The 19,684-nt window shown below is 41.3% G+C and overlaps 1 protein-coding gene and 1 long non-coding RNA gene across 4 annotated transcripts; one reads left to right on the plus strand and one right to left on the minus strand.

The window, feature by feature from the left end:
* Window positions 1–223: 223 nt before the first annotated feature.
* On the minus strand, window positions 224–14,937 carry grhl1 (grainyhead-like transcription factor 1). Of its 3 annotated transcripts, none has more exons than XM_017417518.3 (16): window positions 14,770–14,937; window positions 12,015–12,204; window positions 11,697–11,767; window positions 10,740–10,873; window positions 10,423–10,643; window positions 9,838–9,920; window positions 9,502–9,655; window positions 9,296–9,407; window positions 8,468–8,562; window positions 6,735–6,978; window positions 6,031–6,158; window positions 4,429–4,457; window positions 4,100–4,185; window positions 2,268–2,353; window positions 1,623–1,687; window positions 224–1,448 (listed from the first exon to the last, which is right to left on the minus strand). In XM_017417518.3, exons 1-16 carry the CDS (start codon window positions 14,787–14,789, stop codon window positions 1,334–1,336), a joined length of 1,833 nt encoding a protein of 610 aa, XP_017273007.1. In that variant the 5' UTR covers window positions 14,790–14,937; the 3' UTR covers window positions 224–1,333. The 3 variants fall into 3 exon arrangements, with proteins under 3 accessions (XP_017273007.1, XP_017272988.1, XP_017272998.1); XM_017417499.3 differs by having other exon boundaries at window positions 10,423–10,658; XM_017417509.3 differs by lacking the exon at window positions 14,770–14,937 and adding an exon at window positions 12,793–12,824 and having other exon boundaries at window positions 10,423–10,658.
* On the plus strand, window positions 9,031–12,149 carry LOC119617403. Its single transcript, XR_005233646.1, has 2 exons — window positions 9,031–9,108; window positions 11,666–12,149. It is a non-coding gene; the product is annotated as an uncharacterized LOC119617403 (long non-coding RNA).
* Window positions 14,938–19,684: the final 4,747 nt, after the last annotated feature.

Consider the following 19,684-nt stretch of genomic DNA (forward strand, 5'->3'; position numbering starts at 1 on the left):
CAGCTTTTTGGCACCAGGCTGCCCAGTCATTCATGTTTCCTCTCTGCAGCGTTGGAGTTGACGCCCAGACATCTGTTCCTGCAGACGGAAGCAGTTTATTTCTGCTACAGATAAACCGAGGAAAGACATAATATTGTTTAATTAAAAAATTTAAAATCTAAAACCGGTGAAAGACAAAGACAGCGAGAAAAAGTCTCAGAGTACAAAAACTAAAAATGAAAAATGGCAGCCACTGGAGAGCTTTTATTGGGCACTTTGTGCATCAAATCCTTGACATGTAATATTATTATAACTTTATATAAAAGTACATGTAGGTATTATATTAAAAATAATAGAAAGCTGATTACATATGCAGAGACCCACCTCCATTTTCTTAATAAATATTTACACAATAAGTACTGAGATATAAAACAAAAGGGTTTGTAAAAATTCTTTTTCCAGTCAATATTTACAATATTTCCATTAAAAAATATCAGTGTGTATATTATGGCAGTAGAGGAGAATTATTTTCTGAATGAACCTGAGCCTGATCATTATTGCACTGCAGGATATTAACTGACCTATCAGCATTCAGAAAAAGATAACAACAATGTAATACTTAAAAAGAGCATCTTATTTAAACTGATTTAAAGGAAAAACATTTTTTTAAAGTATTGTCATTCAAAATTGCATTCTATCCTAAAAAAAAAAGAAACTACAAACATTTACAGCGTTCCTTTATAACCATACGGTGACAACCCAAATACTGCCATACTGTTTAGTATTAACACAGAACCACAGAGGCTCAATCAGCAATTCACGGTCATCATTTTGAGTGCGAAATATTCAACTTTGCAGACTGCAGTCATCAGTGCCATGGCTTTCTGGAGGAAAAAGAAGGTCTGTTTTCCAACCCTAAGAGTCCAACCTGTGAATAAAGACACTCTGCTGCTTGCATAGCTTGAGGTATAGCAGCTCCACAACAGCTCTGCAACCCTGAACAACATTTAGAAAACTAGGCACTTAATATCCGAGTTACAGATCAGATTTAGACGAAACACAAAGGTGTCCTAATGTTCAAATGCATCCTCACTTGTGAACTCCTATGCACACACATACACACACACACAAAAAAAGATTTACACTTAATCACAAGTATAATTTACATCTCAATCCAGCAATGTTGTTTGTTTTGTTTTTTTTTTTAAAAAAAAGCTCCAGCTTTGATTTCCCAATTTTTGGACGTTCCTGTTTCACACTAAACAGCACAGAGACCACGTTATTTAACTTCCAGATCAAGTCCGCCATCAAAGCCAGACGTGTAAACCCGACAGCCGCGCTCGTTCCCCGTCGTTCAGATCTCAGTGAGGGTGAGGTTGTACATGCCACCGATTTCCTCCATGCTGATCTGAAAGGTGTCTTCATTGGAGTAGTGTTTGATGATGTTGTCGTCCATGTGCACGAGAATACTGTCAACACAGAAAACGGGTTGTTAGAATAACGTCCAGTCAGGATTGAACACGATATGGCCAAACCGGGGTTGTTCAAGGAGCCATCTACAACAGGTAAGATGTTAACGGTTCGCGCTCTTTTCACAAGACTCCCCACGTCAAACGATCTGGATTTAAAGGACGGCGTCTCACCCTTTCTTGCACTTCTTGTAGACTTTTCCAACCTTATCCAGAGGCAGCTCGTACTTCTCTGAAATCTGGATCAGAAAAAATAAAAAAAAATAAAATAAACACACATCAGTTTTAAACTTTTAACACCCCACTCACAAACATATTTTTATCCACTTGCAAGGGCCTCCCATTGGCACGATGTGTTGCCTAGTTTTTACTATCACCACTGGATGCCTAGCCCTGACCCGTAGGAGCAAAGCCTGACCCTCAAACAGCCCCCTGACCTCTCTGCGACAAACATTTTGTTCCCTCAAAGCTGCGCGGACCTCACAAGCATAGCGAGCCCTCAGCGTTTCAGACCTCACAAATGCAGCAGAACAGGTACACACACACACGCACACACACACACACACAGGAACAAGTTGTTTTTGTGTTTAACCTGTCAAAAGACACTTCAGACTCAACTGCTCCACATACCTAAGGTACATGACCCCCCGGTGCTCAATTTGTTTAAAACCTCTCAAGTAACATCTTTGCCTTCTTCATTTTTTTTTTTTTCTTTTTTTTTTCTTCAGCGTCTTCGACACGGAGAGCTGCCGTGTGCAAAGTTTAAACCGCCAACGTTGAAACAGGAACATGAAGTCATAAGAACTGAGAAGAACTCACAGCTTCCACCAGGCCCTGCAGCGTGGGATTCTTCAGCATGAGGGCATCAAACACCTCCTCTGATTCTTTGCGCACGTACAGCAGGACTGTGTGGTAAAAAGAAATAAAAGAAGAGGGAGGCAAACGTCAATGAACTGAATAGAAATATAAACCCGACTTAAGACAGAGGCCTCTGCTCATCTTAGTGTTTAACAGCCGATTTAAGAATCAGATCCGACAGGCCGACTCACTTCCTGTTTTTAAATCTCAAATCACATTGTTTCTCTTTGGCTTTTAACCTCGGTTTGAGATGTTGGTTTTTATTTGATTTTAATAATTTAATAATTTAAATTAAATTAAAATAAATGAAATTTTGCCTCCTGTGTTTTTATTTGGTCAACAGTGTTGTTTTTAAAGTACTTTATAAATAAAATTGTATTGTATTGTATGTTTGGCTTCAGTGTTACAAATTGTGGCCAAACCTGTATATAATTTGGGTACTGTATAGGAAAATAATGACAAATGCATTTAAACGATAAAATTAGCTACTGTGCTGCCTCTTAGATTTATTAGTTGTCTTTTAAAAATGCTTCAACTACAGTTTTAATTATCTTTATTTCACAAGTTTAAAAAATAAGCATTTCCCTATGATGGAAACTTCTCAGTTTTCCTTTCAAAATTGTGTCATAATTCACAAAATGAGCATAATGACCAAAGCTAAAAAGTAGCAGCTAAGACTAAAAAAACTCCAGGAAAATGTTTATACAAAAAGGTAAAGATGCTTCTTTTACGTCCATACTGATGACCATGAGTACAAATTTAAATGTTTAAACCAAGCCCACATTGGCTTCACTTTTCAGACCAGCAGTCCATCTTTACAAAAACTGGTCTTTATTTTCCTGATTACCATGTAAATCTTATCTTCAAGATGTCACAATTCTATGTGAAATAACATAACTTTAGTGTAAAAGTTATAAATTGTGACAACTGCATGAAAATAACCCTAATTCTGATCATAATGATGGCGGTTTATCCTCCATTTAAAGCACTCACTTGACATTTCCCTAAATATACATGGATTTTTATTGGAGAACTTTGAGAAAACGCAAAAGAAATTTGACAAATGACCTATATAAATTAAGCAATATCATTTTGGGGGAAAATAAGAACAAAAACCAACGAACTGCGAGAGCCCGATTGATTGACCTTATAAAGACCCGAGAGGAGAAAATGTTCATATTCTGGCAACTAAAAGAAAAAAAATGGGGCATTTTTGAAAGCAGATACATAATATTACACTGGAGCAACAGATGTTTTAGTTGACACTCAATATTTCCTAGAACTGTTCGGCAAACAAGAGGGTTTTTGGGTCGTTTTGGATTGTACCTGATCAAGTTCAGTCAGTTCTTTGTGCCTCAGTTTGGATCTAAAATCCAACACTAAGTCCTCTTTTGTTTAGTTAGGTTTTTTATTATACTTGTTTTAAAAAGATATATTCCCTTTAAACAGCTATACTTTTAAAATATGTCTGTGCAGAGTTATTATAAAAAACTAGCATGCTGATGTCTATGAATAGGATGTAGGGTAAAGGGCGAAAGCTTGTGCACAGAGTGATCGGTGACATTTGTTGGAGCGCTGGAGGCCTCAAGCACGTGTGTGTGTATGTGTGTGTTTTGAAAGACCTGGAATAATCACATGGCCCTGAGAGTACATGTGCAATGCAAGGTGGGTGAGGTGGGGGGGTGGCTTCAGAGGTTGACCGCAGCAAACACAGACATGCATGTGCAAACACTTCACCGCACTGATTTAACCCCAAAGGAAAGCGTCCCTCCAGCACCACGCGCGTCTAGTACCTTTCTTGGGCTCGTCCGCTCTCGCCATCTTGTTCGGGGGCGAACCGAACTCGTCGTCGCTGAAGGGTAATCTCCTCATACCTGAGCTGCAGCGGGACACACACACACACACACACACACACACAAAGCACCGATTAAAAGGACTGAGGCAACCAGCTTCCTGGCCATAAAACTGAAGCACGCACGTAACACAAAACCCACTCAAGCACTTCCTAGAAACGGCAAAATGCACCCTTGTATCAGATTACTGGGAAAGGGTCAAAGGTAGACTCAGCTCAAAACTACAGTAAAGCAAGACTTAAATAATAGTAATTAAAAAAAGAACTCACCTGTCTTCTCCCTCTTCTGCTGCAAAAGGCTGCAGGGGAAACAGAAGCAGATCACTTAGAATTTGCTATTGAACGCCACTCGTTGTTTCTGACATTGGAAATTGACACAAACATGATGTTAGCTGTGTAAATACTGCAGCCGTAACTCTTTGCGGCAAAATCAGTCAACTCGGTCAACGGCAAAGCAAACGCTGTCCTGTGGTGACCCATTTAATCTTCTTCACCATCGGCTGCAAACAGTGGGTTTATATTTATAAAAACGGAGCAAAGCCTGTGATGCTGGAAGGAAGGAGAGTAAAGTCTGGACGCTACCAAAAACATGAAGAAATCGTAGAACAAACTTGCGTTTTAGGCATTTTCTACCTAATTCTGGCGTTTCGTCTTTCATCCAGTTTAATACATCTAAAGTATCATTAATGATGATGATGATGATGATGGATACTTATTCATCCTTTGCAGGAATTACAGGGTAATACTAATATACCTGACAAAAAAAACATATGGTTACATTTGAGAGGTTGTAACCAATGGATATTTGGAGTTAAGCTTTAAAAAAGTAGCAGTAATGAAAGAAAATATGTTTTATTCTTGGAAACCTGCCGTGCTCGATTCTTTTGTATTGATCGGCTGCTGATAACAGATTTCTATTCTGGGAGCAAAGTCAGTAAACCCATCTTATCAGGATCAGATTACACAGCCTGAGTCAAGTTCAGAGTCATTGGGATCACAAAAAATAACTTGGTGTTCCTCTCTCAGGCTTGTTAGCAAAGTAAACTGAAGCAGGAGAGAAAATATTTGTCTGTTTATAAAGTGACCAGCAGGGGGCAGCCACAGTTCATTTAAAAAAAAGGGAGGATATTTCTGTAGAAACCTTAATCCTCTGGGGTTGTTTTCACTGTAAATAAAGCAGATTTTCCGAACATGTTAAAAATAATAATAATGAACTCGAGGGTTTGCATCCTCATGTCCGTTGCCGTACGTGCGGCGCGAACCGTTCGTCCTGCCTGCTGAAAAAAAGCAAAGCTCAGAGTCCAAACACGCGTGCTGGACGTGTTGCAGTTTGAAGCTGATAAAAGCCTGAAACTCCTGCCCACGTTGCTTTGAGAACAGAATATTTGTCTTCTTCTTTCTGCTCTTTTCTGGCCAACTCTTGCTGCAGCATACAGTATCCAGAAATCAATAAGAAAGCAGCACTACTCCCCACCTTGAATTTATTCTCTTTGCCCTGAGCGTACGAAGACATCATTTTAAGGTGGCTCTACAGGAATTGTTTTCTTCTCTCCTGGTTTGTTTTGAGTCATCGGTGAATGATTCACGGTGTGAGTAAGCAGTCTGAAACCCTGCCATCAGTATGTAGGACTCCTATCAGAGCTGGAAACCAGAACTGTCTGTTCCTGCCAACAAGCGGGTCACCTCGACCCAGCTGGCAGATGGGTGGGAGGGAGCTGAAAAACAAACTGTTTATGGGCCACCATCTTCGCCACGAGATCGTGGCGGCTGATCGCGCTCGTGTTTGCAAATGCAATAAGCAGCCGGTGGGTGTCACGTTGGCGCAAACATTCGCGGTGGCGGCGGCGGGCCGGGTTTTGGCGTAGCACTCACGTGGCGCTGGAAGTTGGAGAAGTGAAGGTCGGGGATGAACAGGACCGGCTGGGTCTCGTGGTCGGTCATCGTCTTGAAGATGGTCACGTCGTTTCGCTTCTGGAGGAGGGGCACTTTTACGTCTGAGACTGCAGGAAAAAGACGGCGATCAGACACGATCTAAAAGCCAAACTCTTCAGTTTTAACATTAAATAAACGTGCTGCCATGTTGTTTCTCCTCATTTCCTCTGACTGGCTTTTATTCTGAAAGCTTCAATCACTTCTTATAACGTAATTTGCCTAATTTGCTGATGTTTTATTGCTTATTTAAGAAGTATAGTCATTTTTATGTTTTTTATCCTTGACAAAAATTGGTCAACTGCTAAAAAGGTGCTAAAAAAAAAAAAATTTCGAGTTACTAACTCCACGTGTTTTATTGCCGTGAAGTCAGCATTTACCAAGTCTGAATTATAAACTGTGGATTAAAGAGGCAGGTGATGTTTGTTGGACAGGTTTTATGTAGTTAATATATCCAGTGTTTATCTAAAAGATATTCATGTACAAAACTGGACAAGTGTCTTAAGTTATTCCTTATTTCTTTATACTTCCGTTTTAAGGAGTCAGACTGTTACTCATCGCACTTATGAATCTTGCGCTCAGTAACGGGTAGAAGTTCAGAATCCAGATCAGTTTACATAAGTTTCATCAAAACAAGCGTGACTCACAAGCCAGACCAGCGGGGAGCTCAGGCCCCTTCCCTTTCCGGCGGGACTGTTTCCGCTCCTCATCTCGGATCTTCCTCTCGGCTCCCTTGTCGCAGAAGACCTTGATCTGGCAGTAGGCGCGGTGGATGGGCTTGTTGCTGCGATTGTTGTAGCTGTACGTGTCAATCTGCAGGTTGAGAGGGAGACCCTTCACCCCCTTCTGAGAGGAGAAGTCCGTGCTCAGGCAGTTGACTGAGATGAAGATCTGCAGAGGGGATGAAGAAGGGACAAAAACAGGGGGAATTGACAGAGTTAACTTCCAGTTCCAGCTCAATAAAATCAGTCGTTTTCATTCCGACCAGCTTGGCTTTGACGTTTAGGCCTTCGTGCAGCAGGTGCTTCACTGTTCAGACCCTCGAGCTGCAGCTCTGCGGTTTGTGCTGCTCTCTATCGGCCCGTTTTAGCAATGACACGCTCATTTTACATTCCTTTGTCCTGTCTTGCTTCTACTGAAAACAGGTTCTCATTGTGTCAACAAACTACGTAATCATAACAGGAGGTCTGAAAACGCCTCACAGGAAGAATTCACACGGTAAGCAGCTGACAACACTGATATTTCAGCTTTCATTCAAGATAAAAAAAAAAAAAGCATCTCCGAATTTTGCACTCAGCAGAGCAATACAATCAGCTTTTATTGGCTGAACATTTTTTTAGAGCTTTCAATTTTTTTATGATTGAAAAGTATCAATAAAAAGCCTCACTTAAACATGCATTTCATGTTTTTATAAGCTGCTGCTTTGTGTTTCGTGTAAATAATACTGTATATAGGAGGGGAAGAGACAAAACACAGGAGGGGCAGCTGTTTGCAGATTCATGACGAATACATATATGATGCATTACCTTCCCCTTAAGGCAAACACACACCTACTCATACACACATCTGTGCATCTCATGTTACTTCAGCACATTTATCTCAACTCGATCATTAAACCCTAAATTTGAGCCTAAACCCTCAATCATCCGCAGGAACCAAACAGGCCTAACACCCCGCATTTATATTTAAATTAAAAAAAAAAAGACATCCATCTGCGCACGAAAACCCGTTTCCATCTGTAATCCGATAACTTACAGAGGCGACGTTTAAACAGGGGGATGAGGTGTCGAAAACAAACAAGGATGAACATCCTTTAAAAACATGCCTCGAGTCAACATCCTGGACTGTGCAGAGAAAAAGTTAAACGTGTGCGCGACTTTATTTATGCGAAGTGTTCGTGACCGTGAGCGACTGCGAGGTTCAGGAGGCGAGTGTGGTTTTCTTTGACGGCCTGTCGGACGAATGAAGAGTCAGAGCGACGCTGAGAACAGAGGATCCTCCTTCCTGTCACTCTCGTCTACCAGTCGAACGGGATTTTTATTTTACCCGCTCGTGTCTTCGTCCCCGCTGCTAAGCTTCCTCATTCCTGACTCTTTGTTGCTTCGGCGTGCAGAAATACCGTATCTGTTAGCCTTCATTTCATGGCCGACACAATGGAAGCACCTGACGCCATTATTTAATTAAAAAAATAAAAAATAATGGATCATTTGGGGTCATTTTCTGGCTATTTAAGCACAATTAGGTTAAAATGTTGATGCTTTCTAATAAAACCTGTTGATCAAACAGCCACTGTTATGGATGAAGTTTATTTAAATGAAAATCTGCCTTCTTTGGGATGTTGGAAGCTGTATTATTTCTGTAAAAATGTCATTTCTCTTACTTTGGCCTCTTCATTTGTGTCCCAGGTGAAGGAAATGGAGTTGTAAGAAATCTCCTCGATGTTGCCGATGGTGTTAAAGCTCTCCTTGTAGTCAGCTGAAACGAAAAATATCAGCTTATCGATTAATTATTCAGTACGCTGACCTGAAGGTTTGGGTAGTGGAGGCAAAACGGCGGCAAAAACTAGGATGAAATCAAACATTCCTCACTTGCAGATGGGTATTTAGATAAATGATTGAAAACACATTTCAAAGGAGCTCTGAAGATGTGTTATTTTTTACTTTAAACTCTGTTACGATAAGACCAGCTGTGATTTGTGGCGATTACAGACTTGCAGTAATCCCTTATAACCAGACTTGAGCTCTAAAAGTCAAACAGCACACCTTTTCCTGTGACGCCTCTCTTCCTATCAGACTATTCAGACAGATTAATCAGCCTGATTAAAACTACCTGACATGTCGACTTTTTCCAATGTAAATAAATAAAAGGGACGTTTCATGCAGTTTTTGCCTAACCCACAGTTTTGAAAGATCCCTCGTTGATTTTGTTCTGGTCCTTTATTCAGCCAGTTACTGCATCCTGTCTGAAAACAAGCTGACACGTCAAAACCTGAGTCCCTAAAAGCTCATCACCATCTGACAGGTCAGTATTTAAAAGCAAAAACTGCTTTTGAGTCTATTTCTTTGTCCCGTCTGTTGTGCCTCCAGTAGATGATTGAATGAAAATGAGTGGAAAATTGTCAGATTTATAGGATAGAGTCTGAATCATCGGACAAAGATCCGTTTTGACGAGACTTTGACCAGGTTTAGCCAAAATGTACGACTCTTACCAATGTCCAGACACCTCTGTTTAGCCGTGTGCTGTCTGGAGTGCCAATACTTCCAGTGTTTCAGCTGATCGTCCCTGCACTTTTCCTCCCCGAACACCACCATCACTACGCTCTGGCAACAGAACAAAACGACGGATTAGATTCCTGCGAAAGAATCTCCACTCGTTCCTTGTTTTGGATCGTTTTTTATCGATCTCCTTCCTTACCCTGACTTTGGTGATGGGCTGCTGAAGGCTCTTGTTGTCGACCTCCCTGAGGGTGATGGGGTAAAACTGTCCCTTGTTGAGGTATGTCATCGTCCCATCGCCTGTTTTCTGACGCAGGGACTTTGACGCCTCAAGAGAGTACTCAAAATTGCTCCTGCGTTACGGAGAAAAAAGGACAGAGTCTAATGAATATAAAAGAACATATATAAAAGTGCAGTTTATACGTTAGTGTTTGTTTGGACATGAGTCTGGTGTCTCCCCTGCGGCTGACATGAATGAAGCCTTGTTGAAATCTGAACGGTGGAGTGGTGGTGAGTGTGCACCGGCGAGACTTACCCCGGCGCAGTGTCGAACTGAGTGTAGTCCTCGGGCGTCATGGAGGCCATGCGTAACTGGAGGTCCCCCGGGAAGGTAAACATCTGCAACACACAGAGGTAATTAAAGCAAAGAAATCCTCTCGACCATCTCAGTCCGTATCCTGCGTATGTCAGTCATTCGCTTTTCTACAAGTTATAACAGTTTAGGCTTTTCCCCCTCATCTAGAAGTTACAAATGGCTGCGGTGCCCCCCACCTCACCCCACCTGCGCTCTGTTTTGTTGGGTCTGAGGTAATTCCCCTCCAGGTTAAAAAAGAGAAAGAGGAGGGAGGAAAGACTTTGGCTATTGTACGGGAAAAGTACAGCACTTTATTGTGTGGGTGAGACAATGGCATAATAACACACTGGCCACTATTTTACCATGTTCAAATAAAACCCAGGGAAGGCTGAGCCCACCGCTGGCTCCATGGGATCAGGTGAATATCCCATTGTTTGATAGGAGAGATCCGAGAGAGGAGAGAGGATAGGGAAGTGAAGGAGAAGGGGGGGGGCTGCAGGGAGACCATTGGCAGAGCTGAGAAAGAGGGCGAACTGAAACGCTCACCTCCTGGGAACCGTCCTTGAAACTCTCGGAGAAGGTGGAGTCAGGGGGCGTGCGGGTCTGGGTGCTGGGGCTGCACTGGACCGCGCCTTGGGTGAGGTGGCGGTCGAAGACGCCCATGTGGCCATCGGTTTCGTTGCAGTTGTTCGGCACGGTCACAGAGAAACCGTGGGCGGGCACCTCGGTCTTGACGGGCGTGTAGGTTGGCACGGTGGTGATGGAAACTGTGACAGTCGTGTCTAAAAAGGTCAAACATCAGGAAACTAACGACCAGCCTGCGTGTCGTGAATCAAGTTGGCGTTACGGTTGCGGGAGCTGACCTGGTGAAGGGAAATGCGACCTCTTGTCCTGGGTCAGCTGAAGAAGATTGACGGGCGCTTTGAGGACTTGGATCCGGTTCTCCATGCCGGCTTCCTGGAGGGGAACTATTGGGTGTCTGGCCTGGATTTGGTGCCTGCGACACAGAAAACACAGCTCATACTGAATCCATGCAGCACTGGTTTTAAAATCCTGCTTAAAACTTAGCTGTCATTACATAAAACCTATTTTAACCTCCATAAAGATTTACAAACTATAAACTTTATTAAGTCTCGTGTTGGCTAAAACTTAAATACAGCCTCTTTCATAGATTTCTATTAGACCACATATATCCAGTTATTAACTATCCTGAAAATAATTTAGAATATTTTTAACATTTTCTCATTTTTGTTTATTTTTAAAGATAACAAGAAAGGTTCATATGGTTTATTTTAGTCTGTGTTATGATATTACTTACAAATGTTTGACCTTTTGAATGCTAGGAAGATCACATTTATTGTTCTCATATGTCACTGTATTCAATTGTTTTTTTATTTTTTAAATTAAATCGTTGAGAACATATCATAAAAGCCACAAACAAGCTGTAAAAATAATTTATTTTGTTGTGTTTATTGTCTTTAGATGGTGAAATAAAAGCTTTCATTTGTCTTTTTTTAAAAGAATATTTCATTTAAAGGAGACTTTAGGCCTTAACCTTAGTTTTAACATATCAACAAGCGTTTTAGTTATATTTTTCCATGTCACTGTTTTGTGCAAGCGTGTGATAAATGTTTGAACACCAAACATATTTATTAGAGCTGACTCAGTGCTAAAAACATGTTCATACAACTCCCCTAAAGTCTGTGCAGGCCTAAATATATATATATAAAAAATGAAAGTTGGAGTTTCTTTTCAAGCCATCGCGCTCTGCTGTGCTTTTATTTTAAAGGGGGTGGTATTAGCAGAGGTCTGAAGCTCACCTTTTGTTCGGATCCACATCAGAGACCAGAGAGTCTGTTTTGGGCTGTATTGTTCTCTTTTCCCTGGGCACCTGCGTACGAGGGTAAACACAGCCGCTCAGCGTCTGACCACATCACATCCAACAACACGGGTCATCCTGCTGTCTACATGGGCCGCTAGATCAGTTACAAGCTACAGCGCTGCCTAACAGATGTTCCATAATGGTCAGGTGTCATTATATCGTGGATCATGTTAAAAAAAAAAAAGCTGTAAAGATTTGGTAAAAGAAGACCCTGCTGAGCGGTCATGTATGGGTCAGGAAAGTGATTTTCTCGTACATCGTAGTAGTCGTAGAGGAAGCCAAGAGCTGCAGCGCTGTCCTCGTCTCCGTTGATGCTCATCATGGCCTTGGTGGCGGCTGTCAGCGGGTTCTCCAGAAACGACTTCCAGGCTTCGTCCTCTGTGGTGAAGGAGCGACGCTGGGCGCCATAACCCTGCTTGTTCTGCAGAACCAAGACCGCTCGCTTACTGCAAAACGGGAGACGGCAGTTTAGCGACCGTGCGCTGTTAAAAGGGCATTCAAGTGACAGATTCAGATGTTTTTTTTAAACATCTGCGGAAAGGTACAGAACAATCAACATCTTACCTGCTGCAGAAAGCCCCTTTTATCAACCTCGGTTTGGAGACAGAGTTTATTTCTGAACGAATTATTGAGCTAACAGGTCAAAGACCAAAGTAGATTTCTACCATCTTAAAACAGCTTTAATCTCAAAACGTTCAGTGCAGTTTGTGCGAAGAACCTGTCAATTTCAGACTACTGCTAGATGCTGCTGCTTGCAAACAAGCACAGAATTCTGTTTAAATAACAGTGTAATAGTATTTCTGTTGGAATAAACGTGTTTGTAAAACTGATAGGGGTTTGAAAGTTTGGGTTTGGCCACACTCGAACTAGCTGTTAGCTCGTCGGTCTGGTCAGAGTTAAACTGTATTTCTCCAAACTGATGTTGTTCAAACAGGTAAGATATTAATTGTTTTTAACCTTTCCACATAATCCCACTATAAGCACTTTATCCTACTTTCCACAGCATGAATTAGAGGCAGAAAATGTCTGTAAACCTTAGAAATGTTGACATAAAAACTGGAATCCTGTGAAGCCGTTAACGCGCTGACTTTCGACAGCGACTCCACAGAAGGAACCCCAAAAAAAAAAAAAAAAAATCACAGCCTCGTTAAAAAGCGCCAAGCAGGTTATAAGTGTAACAAACGAACCACGTAGAGGCTGTTTATCTGCGGGACTTGTTGTTCAGGCTTTTCAACGGTTGTGCAACAAATCTCAGCCATCGCACAACAGAGGCGTCTCGGGAGAAAGAAACAAAAAAAAAAGATGCGTTTCAGGCTCGTCCGGTGCGACGACTCCGGTTTCGGGGCTTGTCATTGGCTGCGGGGCTGACCGGAAGTGACACACCTGACCCTGCTGCATTCCTGCGTTTCAGCCACGGTTTACTGCGGCGTTTTTGGACGGGTGAGACAACCTGTTTGCCAACAATAATAATAATGACTTCTGATGAACTGTCACCTCCTTCTCCACTCCCACCGCTGTCCAACCTGAGAGGCCTTTAAGAACCACTAATTTGGAGGCTTGGAAGCACAAGACGTTACTTTCACTATAAGATCATTAAAACCCTTTAAAACATATTGCTGTATGCCTTCAAACTTAGGCAAAACAAATAAAATTTAAAACCTCATCTGCTATGTGTATAAAACAGTTCTCGTCTCCACTGAAGTTGCCTGTTTACAGTAAATTCAAATGTTTACCCATCTTCTTCAACGCCTTCACCTAATAATAGCCCATCTTCAGCTCTGCTGTTATAAAACACACCTGGTCTTCTGTAACTTAGTAATTGTTAAGAAGTTTAAACAAACAAGCTGAGTTTACATGTCAAATTTCTTCAACAAATGCTGTTTTGTTCTTTCTCTGTATGCTCAAAGTAATAACTAGTAATCATATATTGGACTGTGCCATGCTTAAAAGCAACCCAGTAAGATCTGGACTATTATTTAATGGGAATACAATTAATAAAAATCTGGTTTTTACCACAAAAAAACGGCAGCAAAAGTTCAGAAATTTCTCATTTACTTTTAATGGACATGGAACACACAATAAACAAACTTTCTGTATAAGGAATAAAACATTTATCACTTGAGGGGGGTTTCTTTACCTTCCCACACCCATAATTTATGTTGGCAAAACATTTTGAGCACGAAAAAAAATATATCACACAAAAAAAAGATAATAAATTTTAAAAAAATGAACCACAACCCCAGACACAGAGCGGTGCTGGCTTACATTGTCTGTGTTCGGGGACAACGCCTAGCAGGTGTACAGTTTCACTCTCAAAAGTCTTCTTTTTGTTGCCCTCAAAATCCACACACAGTGTAGAGTAATCACCTCTAACGGAAAAAACACGACTTATTCTGAAAAACACGTTTTCTGATTAAAACCCCCAATCCGCCTGCAGATAGAGAGGTTATTATTAATTATCATTATTATTATTTGGTTCTGTGCGCTTTTTTCCTCTGAGCAAACATAAAAAAAAAACTATCCACACAACTGCTACAGTTTGGAGCAAATCAAACACTAAACCGCCCATGTCGATCACGGGACAGCTCGTGCGCTCGGCTCGCGGGACAGGTGGAGGATCCACCTGTACAGGCTTGAACATGACAGGTGAAACGAGCGCACCGACACCATGGGAAACCAGGAGACGGGAATCGCGCACGGCAGCCATGAACGTTGGGAAAACTTACCCACATCATAAAAGAAGAAAAAAAATATAGGAGCTATAATTAATCCTAAAGTGGTGCCTAAATGTGCGACGCGGATATTAAAACATCAGGGCAGCAGCTGCAGGTCAGAGTTGCGCCATAGTTTGACCCTCGGCTTTTCAAAATCCATGCGTAAAACCAGGAGCAAAAAAAAAAAAAGTGCAAAATATTGTATTTCCCCCAAAATGTCAGAATCTGTATATTAGAAGCAAATAGTGTCAACGTGGTCTTTGAGCAGGCTAGGAGTGGAGAGTCAGGACAACTTACTTGTCATGCTCCTGTGACATCTCTGTCGGTCGAACTGGACTTTCTAGTTGGTACTGAAAATCCGACCCGTCTTCTTTAAGGTGGAAAACTCCTGGATGAGGGCCGCGGCAACAAACAAGGTGTCCCCTACTGAGAGAACTGGTTTTGTCGGCTTTTCTCGCTTTTTTGGGGCAACGTTGAGAAATCGAGGCCGGTTTTTACCTGGGACAAGGCCGCGGATTGGATTGCAGGTGGCCGAGGGGGCGGGGCCTGGTTGTCAATTACCCCGAGCGCGGCCGTGATTGGCTGAGCTGGCGGCCTATACCTGGAGCTGAGAGGCTTTCAGAGGAACTAGCTGAAGAGCAGGGCTTAAAAAAAAAGAAAACATTGATTTTCTTTTTTTTTTCTTTCTTTTTCTTTTGGTTGCTATTGGAGGAATAAATGTCTACTACATTTTAACTGTTTGCAAACAGTTATTCATTATGAGGTAATTAAAGTTCATAAGATCCCTGAATATTTTAGCCCTTTAGCTTTTAAATGTTTTGTATTAATGACAGATTTTAGTGCCAACAACATGATGTATCTGATGCAGCATAATTTCTTTTTTTTCCAGTATATCTTTGTTTCAAAACATCACATTTTCTTTCCAGTTAAAACAAACTGTACTAAAAAACGTGATTGTCTAATAAAATGTGTGTGATTTTATCCCCTTTTACATTTAAAATTAAAATATTTTAGTGCTTTCTTGCCTGGACCTCACAAAGAAACTTTGCAGCTCTTCTTGGTGATGTAAAGCAAAATAAAACAAGTTAAAATGTACATTTTCTCATAGATAAAGAAGCTGTTTCATTTTACAATTTATTCTCGGCTATATATGAAGTGAGTTTAAACCCGGTTGACGTTGTTGTTGTTCAAAAACATTAAATAAAGGGAAAAAGAAAGTCTGTCCTCTTCCAGTTGTGGGTTTTATGTATCAAAACATTAAAATTAATTGTTCTGGTGTTTACCAGGTTTTTGGGTTATTTATGTCTAATCTCAAGTGACAATATAACCAACTATATCATTATTTATTAAACACAAACAAAGCCAAAGGTGGTCAATCACATGATCCAGGATCTTGTAGAACCTCCTCCAGCAGCAGAAAGTCTCAGTTGTTGTTTTCCGCTCTGATTTGCTGCCATGTTTGGGATCCTTGTTCTGTTTTATGGCCCAGTTTTGTCCACATTTGACTCTGGAGTACTCTGGTAAACTCAAGGCGCCCAGCGGCAAAACAAGCCCAGATCGCCACCCTCCCACCACCGTGCCTGACAGTTGAGGCGTTTGTGTTGATGTGCTGTGTTTGGTTTTGCTGTCCAAACATCGATGCTTTGGTCTAGTCTGCCCCGATGTGGTAAATAAGTCCACATATTCATAGAACTCTGAGGACGTGAATCTAAAATCCCCTTTTTTTCTTCTTTTTTTCAACACGACCAGTTGGATGAGTGGATTCCACCTCATGGCTTTGGGTCACTTTCCTCGCCCTGTAGCTCCTTTTACTGGTTTAAATCGTAACACAGAATGTTATTCCCTTTTCTTTAGGAGAACAGATAACCATCAGTCAGCACATCTGCAGGCAAATTAGTCCTACAAATGTCAGAATGATTTCAAGTGAGACATGAAATGATGAATTAGCATGCAACCAAATCAGGGGCTGCGAAGGGTGGGCGCTGTTTAACGGCTACGAACGGCAGAGTTTGACTGACGCTGGAAGTCTGACATAAATTAAAGGCAATTTATCTGTAATCTCCTGCCTTCTCCATCCGTCTTGCTCTGACACACTTGTACTTAACAGGATAAGGTGAGCGTTCTGAAGATGTAAACGCCGACGAGATAAAAGAGATCTCTGAGTGAAAACAAGCAGCTTAGGCAGAGGCAAAGTGGGCTTAAAAGATGCTATAGACTTTATTCAAAGTTTCTCCTCACACAGACAGAAAACGACAGTAAAGCCCCCGCCCCTCCCCCCCACACACACCTCTGCAGCACACACATGTGGACACCACCTCCTCCTCCTCCTCCTCTTCCTCCTCCTGGATCCTGGTTCTCTGTTGATTCATCCCGGTGGAGGGACACCTGCCTCCATTGGAGCTTGTTTGTGTTTGCACTGAGGACATGGGATAATACAGGGAAGGAGGGATACAAGGATGTATGTGTGTGTGGGGGTGTGTGTGAGTGTGTGAGAGAGAGAGAGGGATGGGAGGTTACGTGGCAGGCTGCTGATGGTGGAGATGCTGACTCGACAGAGGCACATAGAGGGGAAACAAACAAAAACAGGCAGCTTGGGATCAAACCTGAGGTAGATCCACCTGGTTCCTCAAACGCTTTGACGAGCAAAAACAGCAGAGCAGCTGAGGGATAATCGTTTGTTCAAAACAATGAAAGTCAATGAAAAAAATCAACATTTCTCTTTTATTCTCTTTTCTGCATGTAGATTTGCATTACCTGCAGCTTTTAAACCAACAATCCCCAAGCTTATATGTCATTTATTGTTTATTGTGTGCACTTCTCAACAATGGGATGCAAGTATAAGATTATTTGATTCCTTCAAATAAAGCTTCTTGCTTAAGAAATTTGTTAAATTGGTAAAAATGACACCAAGCAGACGTCTCAATGGTGAGGATTTGTGAACAAGAGGTCAGGATTGGGAGCGTGAGCCGCAATCAAAAGCATGTCTGGACAGAAAACCTAATAATATTTCATATTATATCCTCATTTACAAATGTTACATGTACAAAAAAGCCTCTATGATCCAACGTGACAGAACTAAAGAGTCTATTATTTTTGTCAAAATGAAATAAAAAGCAATATACTAGTTGACATAATGAAGATTGGGGTATAAAATAATCATTTTAGAATTACTGTTATGTTAATACTGATCGTTTTCTTAGCCGTCCAGCTGATAAAACTTGTTATAACTACACTTTTGTCACTTTTTGATTGTGTTTTCACCGTGAACTGATGGGCTGCAACATCCAAAACCACCAGATAAAAAAAGGAGAAGAAGTTGGATTTTGAGTGGAGGGTAAGAAAAACAAGACAACTGTCGCATTTATGGATGTTTTTCACAAGTTACAGAGTCTTTAAATATAAATATGATGGTGTTGTTATTTGAAGGAGGACAGTTTCAACTAAACAGGTCCAGAATTGTCCCTTAGTACAGAGAGACGTGTAAAAGGAGTCCTAAATGTCCCAAACAGAATTTGAAACAAACATAAAGCAAATAAAAAGCTGTATTTGGTGACATGTTCCCAAATTTATAATCATTTTGCAACCAAACTCCTTTGGATGGACTTTTCTCTGGCTGATTTTGTCCCGTTTTAGTTGTTTTATTTGGGATTTATTCCGTTTTTGTCTTGTTTGTGTCAGATTTGATTATTTTGCATGTCTTTGCAGAGCCTATATGTTCCTGAAGGACCTCCTGTGCATCTCTGCTCCTCTGTTTTCTTGTTTTTTTGTGTTTGTTGCCAATATTCACATATTCTTTTTAGCATGCTTTGCAGTTATTTAGTATGTTCAACATGTGTTCATTTTAGGTCTCTTCATTGACTTCTTTTCTGTCATTTTTCTTTTCTTTTTGGGTAAATGTATAGTTTTACATCTTTCGCAACAAGATGAGAAGTTGATTTATTTCTTCAGCCACGGCCAGATCAGTTTCTGTACTTGTAAAAAAAGAGGGGTAATCCAAAAAAACACTCTGACCTTCTCTCACCATTTATTGTTTTTATATTTTGCTTGTAGTTAAAGTGACAATTTGAATCTTATGAAGTGGTTATAGGTATAGATTTATCCGTGAACAGACTCAGGTTGGAGAAATGGAGTTCAGTTCTTTGATGAAATCTCCAGGATGCTTTTTGTCACCTTTATGAATTATCCCCCCGCCGTCCCCCGTTACCTCCCACATCCTAGAAGGCAGTTAGCTCCATTCCCGCCTCGATCCAGGTATGAAACCAGGATGGAAATGAGATGCAAATCCTCCCCCGCTCGGCGTGTTGGCACTTGTCGGAGCTCAGGGCGTCTGTAACTGTTCCGAGGCCCGTGTGATTGACGCCGGACCATCCGTTTGCGTTCAGGAGCTCATGCTGGAGCTTGCTTTTGTTGGCTAAACAAGCCGACACGAACAATAAACCTGAGCTGTGTTTTAAGATCATTATCACCTCCTTGGTCCCTCTAATGTTAACTGGCATCACACATGTGGAGCACTCGAGCCCTGAAACAGGTGTGGGCTGACAGATGTTACAGATGTTTCAACATTTGTGCTGGATTAATTGGTTCTGGATTCTGTCCATACAGAGTCTGATCTCCAACAGCTCCACTGTCTGTGTGTTTTTTTTTTTTTTGTGCTGAGGTTGGGGTTAGATGGTATCACGCTGTTTCTCACTGATTACAGTAAAAACAGTCATGAGCACTGAGGGCAGAGCTGGCCCGCATGCTGCTCCTCAGCTCCTGAAACTCCCCTGCACACACACTCACACACACACACACACTCAGAGGGGATCAGGTCACTGGAGTTTCCAGATTCTGGGGTTCTCAAAGGCGTGTTTGTGTGTTTCATGTCAGAACGCTGTTGATGTTTTAGCTCTGAGCTGTAAATATAACTGCTCATTCACTCTTGTATATTAAACTTTAGAGATTTGAACTAGAATATAGAAGCTTTATACATAATTATTCCATTTAATTGCTTGTTTATTTATTTCACTGCAATATTTGAGAGTTTTAAAGAGGACATATTCTCCAAAATGTCACCTGTTAAAGTCACTGCTGAAGCAAATTCTCTCATAAAAAACACATTTTTTTCATGTTTTTAGGCTCCATAGGTTAATCAATATCTAATTCAGTGAACTCAGCTGAAAATGATGTAATGTTTCCATCTCAGAGTAGAATAAATCCGGCCTCCTGAGCT

This window comes from Kryptolebias marmoratus, linkage group LG10 (assembly GCF_001649575.2).
Source record: "Kryptolebias marmoratus isolate JLee-2015 linkage group LG10, ASM164957v2, whole genome shotgun sequence".
NCBI classification, from domain to species: domain Eukaryota; kingdom Metazoa; phylum Chordata; class Actinopteri; order Cyprinodontiformes; family Rivulidae; genus Kryptolebias; species Kryptolebias marmoratus.

Bases quoted from the DNA above. Each gene is read 5' to 3' on its own strand.
- grhl1 (XM_017417499.3), bottom strand. From the start codon at position 14,789: ATGTCACAGGAGCATGACAA. The intron at 9,656-9,837 runs GTAAGTCTCGCC...TCCGTAACGCAG, and splicing joins CAGTTCGACACTGCGCCGGG to GAGCAATTTTGAGTACTCTC. The intron at 2,354-4,099 runs GTACTAGACGCG...TTTACCACACAG, and splicing joins AGCGGACGAGCCCAAGAAAG to TCCTGCTGTACGTGCGCAAA.